This window comes from Labrus mixtus, chromosome 20 (genome assembly GCF_963584025.1).
Source record: "Labrus mixtus chromosome 20, fLabMix1.1, whole genome shotgun sequence".
Taxonomy (NCBI): Eukaryota; Metazoa; Chordata; class Actinopteri; order Labriformes; family Labridae; genus Labrus; species Labrus mixtus.
The window spans coordinates 17881416-17891029 of NC_083631.1; the positions used below are offsets into that span (position 1 = coordinate 17881416).

Genomic DNA, 9614 nt, shown 5'->3' on the forward strand with positions numbered 1-9614 from the left:
GTTTGAATTTACCATTGTCACATGGCCGCCATTTTCTCTGACGTCATGCTCAGGGTGGAAAGCTCAAACACATTTATAGTCCTGTTGCTGTGTCCCAAATTGGCAGTCCTATAAATGTAGGATATCTGACAAAACTTTAGCATTTTGCAGCTTTTTAACTGCAGTCAATTAAGTGTGAGGTACATCGGATTGTATTTTAAGTTAATAGGCTACATGATTAGGATAGCATTGAAAAACTTTCCAGCTTTCTTTCTATAAGTAAGAAAACTGCTAGCTGACTAAGCAAAAAAGAATGCTAGCTGGTATTTCGTTTGTAAATTGATAAATGCTAGCTCACAATATGAATGTAAGAAAAATGGTGCTAGCTAATATTTCATTACCAAGGGATACATTATCTTGGTAACACTAGAATAACAAGTCAGAAAAATTCTAGCTAACATTTTTTAGCTGGGGATTAATGTTAAAAGTATCAGGATAAAAGTAAAAGTTTTCACCACCTTCCTAGCTAGCAGTTATAAAAGCTAGCACTGAATGCTAACGTTAGCTGTTGTCTGGTGGAGTAGGCTATCAAATGTTTTGACTTGACATATGGACAGTTTACCCTCAAATTCTCTAAATGAGTTGTCTTTTCAGCATGGTGAATTATAAAGCGCTAAGTTACCGGTTGGATTCCTTGTGTCAATAACACTTATAACCTGGAACACTGCGAAGTGTATTTGAGCGTCCCACATGACGTCAGACGACAATTGGCGGCTATGTGAACATTGTTAGCTTTGTTTCTTTCCCTCTGCGTCTTCATCTCCTCAACACTTATTGTAAATCCCCCAAAGCCTTCTAAGTTTTGAATTCAGCCGATTTGAGGATTGACTGGCCTTTTGCGATGGCATGCGCAGGATGTGGTCCTTCGATGATAAGAGCCGACAGGCCGCACCGAGGGCTACCACGCCGATATCTGATAGCGGTCTCAGAGGCGACCGCTCCGCTGCATGATAGGCAAGCATTGCTATTGTTCCTGCTCAAGAGCTGTTGAAGGGATAAGAGAGCAAGAGCACAAGCAGGTGTTAGGGGAGATTACAACACAGGCCTAGAAAGCATGTCTTATTACCTCCCTCTTGAATGAAAGTCAAAAGCAACAAGGCGGGCGTCACATACACCATTCTCTCCTCGAGGACCGAGACGTTTTTCTGACATTTACATTAAGGGTCTCTCAGGCTTTGCACATCACTACAGGTGATTTAATGAGTTTTTTTTTTTACTCAATCAGAAGCCTTTTATACTCACTAATGAAAACAGCAGGGTTAAGGGTGTTTTGGCGCCAACGTTTTCCCCTCTGAATTCCTCAGTAAGAGCTGAGTTAAAACAAGGGCATTTTGTCCTTGTTTTAACAATAACAACAAGTTTCACAGAGTAATAGAAACAATTCCAATTGTAAAAGAAGATGTGTGATTAATTTTCACAGGTACAACTACTGGATATAAATTGTATTGCAAGTCTGATTGATAAAATAATGGTAGCAGTGTAGAGACAGTCCAGTTTGACAAAGTGAGAGTAGAAAACCTGCAGTGGAAACACTGGTTACTAAAAGCACATGAGAATTTCCCATAGAACTCCATGCTGTCCGTCTGATCCCTGTGCCCGCTCGTCAAAGCCCCCCCTCTGGTGATCACACAGCATGAAGTATGTGAAAGAATGCCGTCAGGACACTGGGGGCCCAGTATTCCCATTTCAACCTCCCCAGTAGCTTCTTTTTTTTTTTAATGACATCAAATAAAAGGCATAAACAAAATTAAAGACTTCATCTTAATGTCCAACTTAAGACGGTGCCAACTGACCCTGAGATGATATGTTTGGAGAAAACAGAGAACTTGACGAGAAATAGTTTAAAGCTGTTGCCAAGCTTGTGACCTCTCCTTCTGTCTGCATGGATTTAAAAGCTCCATTGTTTTGCTCATCACAAATAGCCCTGACAAATTGTGCTGAATGTAGAACCTCAGTTTAAAGTGAAGGCATCTTCCAAAAAGACACGCTGGCATGAAGCCCGAGCTGAATTTTCCCATCAGATTAAAGATAATCAGCGAGTACCGCTCCACAGCGCCCCCTCTGGCCAGTTTTTTCAAGGAAGCGAAGGGCAGCTTTAATGTCAAGAGACGTTTTTTTTTTTATATACAAGCAACATCTGTGCTGCCATATAGAGATGTTCTTTGGAATTTAGATTAGGTTTTTTATGATAGATTACAAGACTGAAGCAGCCAAAAAGTATCTCACAGTGTTTGTAAAAGTCACTCTCTACAACTTTTTTTTAGGAAAGATGAAGAGCATTGTTGATTCAGACAGAATCTAGAGTTTTGTAGAAAGATAATCTTAGGACTGAATATCAATCTTTTCATTGATGATTTGAAGTGAAGGCATTTAAAAAGTGCTTGGCAACAGTTTCATTATGTCATGGGAATGGGTTCTCTTGCTAACAAAGCTTTTCCTTCATTCCTTCATACTTCCATCCTCCTTTTCTGTTCCTCTTCCTCTATTGTATTACAAGCTGACAGGTGGAGAGTGAGGGAGAAACAGAGCAGAGTTTCCCCTGGCATTCACTGTAAATGAACTAAACATGTCACATCCTAACGATCCAGGCAATGTTACAGAGCAGTGAACCAAGTGGCATGTCAGACTGAGGCAAAAACATAAAGTAGCTTTCTCTACTTTATATCTACTAATCTAAGAACTCTTGACTAGTTACTCATTATTCACCACCTGTCAGCTTCATACTGTAATCTCTATACAGAATAGATTAAGTTTTTTATAACACCAGAAAAGACGACAATATCTACGGGCGATTGAAATGTGAAAAAAATATTGACATATAGTCACATTTAATTTAATGGATCATAATTGAAACACTAAATGACAGATAAATGGTGCCACCATGTGTTGTATATATGTATTGCAGTTTTGTCCAAATGTGGACGGTGAGGACAAGACAGTAACGCAAGCGAGGACTGTTACTGATTCAGCCCCTGGTCAAACCCTTGTGAACGATGCCCCGATTGAAAAGGTTGAAAAGAGAACAGCCTGCTATGCGTTTTGCTCCTGATTTCTTCTAGCTGAAATGATGCAGCTAATAAAACTAAAGTGCTGAGATACCACTCACAAATTACCCAGTCAGCTCTTCGTCTCATCAACTTCTGAGGAGCCCTCGGCAACAGAATTTATTCTGAGTATTGTTTTACTAAAAGCAGACCAATAGATGTATAACTGAGTAAATGAAAACACTGTGACGGAGATACATTTATTCAATGACTGTTCTTTATTGAGGACACCCACCATGCTGAAGTCTCGTTGTCTTGGCTTGTGTGTGTGTCTGTGTGTGTGTTAGAGCTCAAGCTCAATCTTTACATCCATCTTAGCCTTGTATGGCTCCAGCAGGGGGCGCACTTCTTCAGACAGAAACCTGGCCACCTGGACAAGAGGACACAGAGGAAGAAAGAAGAGGAAAGGATTGGATATATTTCACACCAAAAGTTTAACATTTCACAGAGGCTTCTGGAAGATTTGTGCCTCTTCATTTGATTAAAACGCCACGATGTAACAAATACGCTCAGGGAGTGACACGTTTAGAGTTTAAAGAGACAAGGAGGAGATTGTTTTTGATCAGGAAACACAGCTTAAATAAGGCGTACTGCTTATTCATTCATAAGAAAAACAAAGTCACAAAAGAAGCAAGGTGTTGAGTACAGTATTAAAAACAAATAACTGTTTATTTTGTACCTGCTGTGGAGCACGACCAATAAATGTTTTGGGGTCCAGTACGGCGTCCAGCTGCCCCAGAATGGGAGCAAAGTAGGGGTCTTTCTGGACTCTGGCCAGCAGGTCGTTATCACCGCCCTCCTGTTTGACCACAGCTGCCGCCTCCTGGGACAGAACACGGATCTTCTCGTGGCAGTCCTTCAGGGAGCAGAAAGAGTTGACGTTATACTTTGCAATAGTAGTCCTCCTGTCGTCCATGACAAATTAACATGTTGGAATCTTTATATTAACACTTTCATGCATGAGAGACCTTTGAAATACTACAAAGAGCAATTTCAACTTTGCAGCCACCCGATCACACATGGAAAAAACTTAGATGCAACAGTAAACGCACCGAGGGGGCATTGATATGTGATCACTCAGGACAGATTCACAGGAGGCCTGGGGAACAGTTGTCCACATTAGTTTTGCAGGGTTTCCTCAGGCCCATGGAAGGACGCCCTTCTCTCCATGTTCACAACAAATCAGTCCAGATTTCATGTTGAATATGTCATGTGTTTAATACTCATTTAGCTGTGTCTCCTTAAAATCATATTTTAGCTTTTGTTGTCAGTGCCAGCACCTGCAAGGGGTGCTCCCCTGTATTAATCCAGTAAGGGACGGGGATTTTATTCTTCACTATGATCTGGTACAGGATGAAGGGAAGGTGAGAAAATTTTGAAGTGAACATCATACACTTTAATGAAAAAGCACAGAGTGGGAGAGGAACACAGGGCTTTTCTCATATCAAGTTGTCACTTGATAGTCCATGTGAGGACAGCTCCCTCACTTGCTCACAGTTTTTTATATTATGATGTTTCTTTCAAAGTCTAATGAAGGCCACGATTGAGGCTACGCGTTTATTTTCAAATAGAGCCTTGAAGTAAACTTTGATCTCAGGTAGTCTCTCAGTCTGCCTTTGGAGACACTCAACAGATGAAAACGAACTTTCTTCTAATCTGTCATTGTTGCCCTTTCTTTGCAAATAGAGCAAGATGAAGCAACATGATCATTATGATGAAGAGGTTGCACACTGAGCCACTGTTATGCTACAAATGTGAATAACAACCATACCTGTCTGTTCCCTCCAGCCTTCACCATGGCCATGATGATGTTCTCTGTGGCCATGAACGGCAGCTCGTGGCGGATGTGTCTCTCGATGACTTTGGGGTAAACCACCAGTCCCTCGGTGATATTCTGCAGAGTGCTGAGGATGATGTCCGCTGTGAGGAAGGACTCAGGCAGGGAGATCCTCCTGCACGTGAGTGAGGGAAGTGAAATGAGTAAATATGTAGAGAAGAGAACGCCAAATTTCAACAACTTCTTACTTAAGAGTTAAAGATACAATATTTAGATTTCACCGCCAGGGGGCTCTCGATCAACACTACAATAACAAAAGATGACGTAGAGGCTAGCGGGGAATCATGGGAGTTCTCTCTGCTACATTTTGTACGGTTAAGTAACTGTATGTGTTGAATCATCCCAGAATATTTCATATACTGGAGGGGGAAATAACCTCAGATAACTTAAGTGTGCATCTTTTGTAGCAGACCTGTTAGCGCTGTCATCCAGCGTCCTCTCCAGCCACTGGACCGAGGCCGTCTGCAGGGGGTCGGCCATCAGTGCGATTAGATGACGGGCCAGGCTGCAGCAACGCTCTGCACGCATGGGGTTCCTCTTGTAGGGCATCGCACTGGAACCTGAAGGAGGACGACAACTTAATTCTGACAAACGGTTTGATTCGTTTTCCTCATTATCGGATGGAAGTGTTCTGAGAGTAAATGTACCAATCTGCTCCTTCTCAAAAGGCTCCTCGATCTCCTTCAGGTTGGCGAGCAGGCGGATGTCTGTACAAATCTGCAGCAGAGAGAGAAATAATAATAAGGAGAAGCTTGAGAAAGTTAAACTAAAGCTAAAAGAGCAGGTGTATCACAGCCCCGGTAGATTTCCAATCAACACCTCTAGATGGCAGCATTTCTCTACACGTCTCCGGCTCTTGCCGCTCACCTTATGAACAGTTGCTCCCAAACTGGCCAGGCTGGACAGACAGTCGACGTCCACCTTACGACTGTATGTCTGCCCAGTCACCAAATAGGCTCTGGGGGAAAAAAAGGGAACACAACCCTCAAGTGAAAAACAAAGCCAGTGTTAAATGAAAACACTTTGATACTTGATTGAATCTCCGGCTCTGCTTGTCTCAGGTGATTTATCACATTTCTTTTGTTAGACTTAGAGACAATGTGAAATTATAGTGGAAAGTTAGAGGGCAGGAATTTCAAATCTCCTCCATTTCAGTGCAGGACTTACTTTTTGAAGCCGGCCATCTCTGTCACCATCCTGTCGAGCTCTTCCACCTGGTGAGGAGAAATGATTAGACCTCAAATTATGAAGTGTTTGTAAAATATTTATACATCATTCACCACACATCTGTTTGTAGATGGTTCATACCTTGTCGTGTTCCCCCTGAAACAGCTGCAGGAAGCTGGCCTGGGTGCCCGTGGTCCCCTTGACCCCCCGGAAACGCAGGTCGTCGCGGGCTCGCTGCAGATTGCGCATGTCCATGGCGAGGTCCTGCAGCCACAGACATGCTCGCTTTCCTACCGTGGTCAACTGGGCAGGCCTGCGAGAGAAATTAAAGAAGAAAAAATGTGTAAGAAGTTTGGACGTCCACTAAGGATTTACATAGTCGAATCTGATTGGTCAGATTTTGACTAATGTGGACTGATCATGGGAGGTCTAGGCTGTGAGTCATGATTGATTTGTCCTCCACAATCAGGTACAGTTGGAGCCCCATGCAAACTGATAAACCTGTTTCAATAAGATGCAGCAGGACAGAGAGGTTGAGCTGCACTCAGACTCACTGGTAGTGTGTGAAGCCAAGTGTAGGGAGGTCGGCATATTTCTCTGCAAAGTTTGCCAGTCTGTCGATGACTCTGGCCAGCTGTGGGTAAAAAAAAAAAAGAAGAAAAGAAGGGGCAAACGGTTTTAGCACGCAATCATTGTATAATAGACCTTTACACCACATACTAAGCCCACATGACCTAAGACCTGATTTCCGTTTGAATTCTTTGTGCAATGAGAGAAAAAAAACACAGATTCATTATTTCTACATTGTTGACTTGTTATTGAACAGCTGAGGCTTCAGAGGGAGAAAAAAAAGAGCCACTGATTTCCACCCATGTTATAGTCGCACAACTGGGTGGGTGTGCGTGTTTTCTGGCAGACAGCTGAGCCTCACCTTAGGCAAGACGATGTCGAATCCATCACGCAGCATAATCAGATCCTGAGGAAGAAAAACAAACAAGAGAAGATAAGAGCTTAACCCCAATCCAGAGTTTTATATTCTACATGAGCATTATTGTTTTGTTTTTTTGTTTTTTTCAGGAACGTGGTTATAGATCATGTAATCACACAGTTGTGTATCAGTGCATTCAATCATAGTTACAGTGTTATCTCCCACGTAGCAGGAGGTGGCACCGAGGTGAATGATGGGAGCGGCGGCGGGGCAGCAGTGTGCAAAGGTGTGGACGTGGGCCATGACATCGTGCCTGAGCTTGCGCTCCTCCTCGGCCGCCATGGCGAAGTCGATGTCCTTCTCGTGGCTCTCCATCTCCTGAATCTGAGCGTCCGTGATGGGCAAACCCAACGCCTGAGCAGGAGGAGAATGAAGACGGTGAGACAGGGGGAAGAAAAAGATTCGCCCTTTAGATTTCTCATGAATCTGAAATCCCATATTAAAGAGAACATTCCACTGCACTGATAAGGGAGCATAAACTGGAATAAAATAGACATTTTCAACATGCATTTTAAGACAGTATGACTGTGTAAATGTGTTTTTTAAGGATGCTTTCTTAAACAAATAACTATACTAGTACAGAAAACATTCAAATACATTGTCAACCAATCATAGTGCTGCAAAGATGTGATGATCTTCTACATGCTGCAGAAAAAGTTCATTTAAACGTGATTGTAGGCCTGCAGATACTAAAGAAATATGGACACAATAACTGAAATGTCTCTAAAACACCTTTATAAATATGTTTATTTTAAGAAGCATGAAGGCTTCAGAACTTAGGCCGGGCTCGGTTTAAGCTGTTAAAGTGCAGTGAGTCTCAGGGGGGCGGTCTCCTGTTACTGTGACATTCTCTGCATGCTATTTTCACACAATCCACACAGGCCTGACTTACTCTGCACAGGCCAACACTAACCCTCTGTGCATCCTCTCAAAATACAGAAAATTGGACAAACATGGACTCTGATCAGTGCTGATTGATGCGTGTGTGACTGTGTGTATGTGTGTGTGTCAAGTCATGTGAGGGCCTGCATGTGAGAGATGTTCTGTCATCAGTTAGCCCCCCCTCTGTCACTTTAATATGACAGATAGGAACCACTCAGAGGGATAAGCATTCAAGCAGCTGAAATACCAACACAGTCAGTCATCATTAAATAAAAACATACGCTTGGTTAAACTGTTGTGTGTTTTTAATAAACTGGCTACTGTTGTGTTAAACGTGGCTGCAGGATCACATGGCTGTTTCATTTCTAAGTTCACATATTTCAGAGGGACTATCCCCCCCAAATAAAGTTTTTTTTGTCTTACTGAACAAAACAAAAAAAAATACTTTTGACTGACTGTTGAGGACATTTGTAAAAAAAAATGTAAAATCAACTAGATGTCATGGTGAAGCCATAAAGTAGTCAAAGGTTTGATACTCTAGTCTGAATGTGATACTAAGAACAGTGAGAGTGAAGGTATTTCAATAATGCTGAGGTGATAAAGGAGAGTTTACAAAGGGTGAAACTGAACATTTCATCAGTGAACACAACTGATGCTGTTTGATTTTAATTTGAATCATGCTCCAAGTTAAGAACTTTGACATCTGATACAGTCAGTCAATGTAAACAATTACCATTTTGGTACATTTGGTATAGATAAACATGAGTTTTCAGGCATTAATGTAACTTGTCTTTCCATTTCAACTGGCAATAACTGTATAGAAGTTAAATGCGGGGCAAACTCATTGTTTGATACTGTTTTTGCCAGTACTCCTTTGTAACAAAGATTTTGTAATTCAACTATAAACTTCAGTTGGTATAAATAATAATAAAATACTAACACATGTATGAGGGACAATGAATGAATGTCAAAGCTGTTAAAATAAAAAAGCTTTGATAATACCAGTATCTAATTATTATTTTCATTTTTGTGCATGCTTTTCTGTTGTGCATGATTGTACAAGAAGTCAAGACAACCATGCAGAAAGTTCACTAACTGGCTCCTTCTTAAAACTATTTTTAGAGCAAGGAACTTGATAGGTCTCTCTGAAGGTCGCAAACTTTAGTTCAGAGGACTCATAAAGTAGGAAAGGTTGACTTTAAACACAATTACAGAGAGGTATGCATCTGTCGAACCTTCTCGGCTTTGGCCAGGTAGATCCACAGCTTCCTCCAGGTGGTGAATTTCTTCCTGTCACTGAAGTTGTAGGCCATCTCTTTGCTCGCATACCTCGACACCAGCGGGGAACGATACTTCATGAACTCGTCGGCTCCCTCCATGTTTGTAAGACCAAGTAGTGTCTGCAAAAACACACACACACACACACACACAAAAAAAGTAGTCTGACCCGCACCTTCACCAACACACACTAGCTTCCCAAACTAGCCAACGCTTCCCGGCTTCAGCTTGTTGTAGCGTCACATGGACGAAGGAGACGACGTTTTACGACAGTACAAGTCGACGTACAGCGTGAGGTCAGCGTATGACAGTTGTAACGGTTTGCGGCAGAGTGGCGCCGATGTGTCATCGCCAAAATACTCTCTCTCCCCAGTTGTTT

General features: G+C 42.1%; 1 protein-coding gene across 1 annotated transcript; it reads right to left on the reverse strand.

The window, feature by feature from the left end:
- Positions 1-3269: 3269 nt before the first annotated feature.
- Positions 3270-9499, reverse strand: adsl (adenylosuccinate lyase). The gene is made up of 12 exons (XM_061026995.1): positions 9193-9499; positions 7226-7429; positions 7019-7063; positions 6642-6721; positions 6229-6400; positions 6088-6134; positions 5788-5878; positions 5568-5637; positions 5333-5480; positions 4855-5035; positions 3763-3939; positions 3270-3453 (listed from the first exon to the last, which is right to left on the reverse strand). Exons 1-12 carry the CDS (start codon positions 9334-9336, stop codon positions 3367-3369), a joined length of 1446 nt encoding a protein of 481 aa, XP_060882978.1. The 5' UTR covers positions 9337-9499; the 3' UTR covers positions 3270-3366.
- Positions 9500-9614: the final 115 nt, after the last annotated feature.

What these genes read in the sequence shown, in the direction of transcription:
- adsl (XM_061026995.1), bottom strand. Translation starts at nt 9,336, where the DNA reads ATGGAGGGAGCCGACGAGTTCATGAAGTATCGTTCCCCGCTGGTGTCG. An exon ending in GCTACGTGGGAGATAACACT is followed by an intron (nt 7,064 to 7,225) that starts GTAACTATGATT and finishes TTTCTTCCTCAG; the next exon opens with GATCTGATTATGCTGCGTGA. An exon ending in CTGGATGACAGCGCTAACAG is followed by an intron (nt 5,036 to 5,332) that starts GTCTGCTACAAA and finishes ACTCACGTGCAG; the next exon opens with GAGGATCTCCCTGCCTGAGT.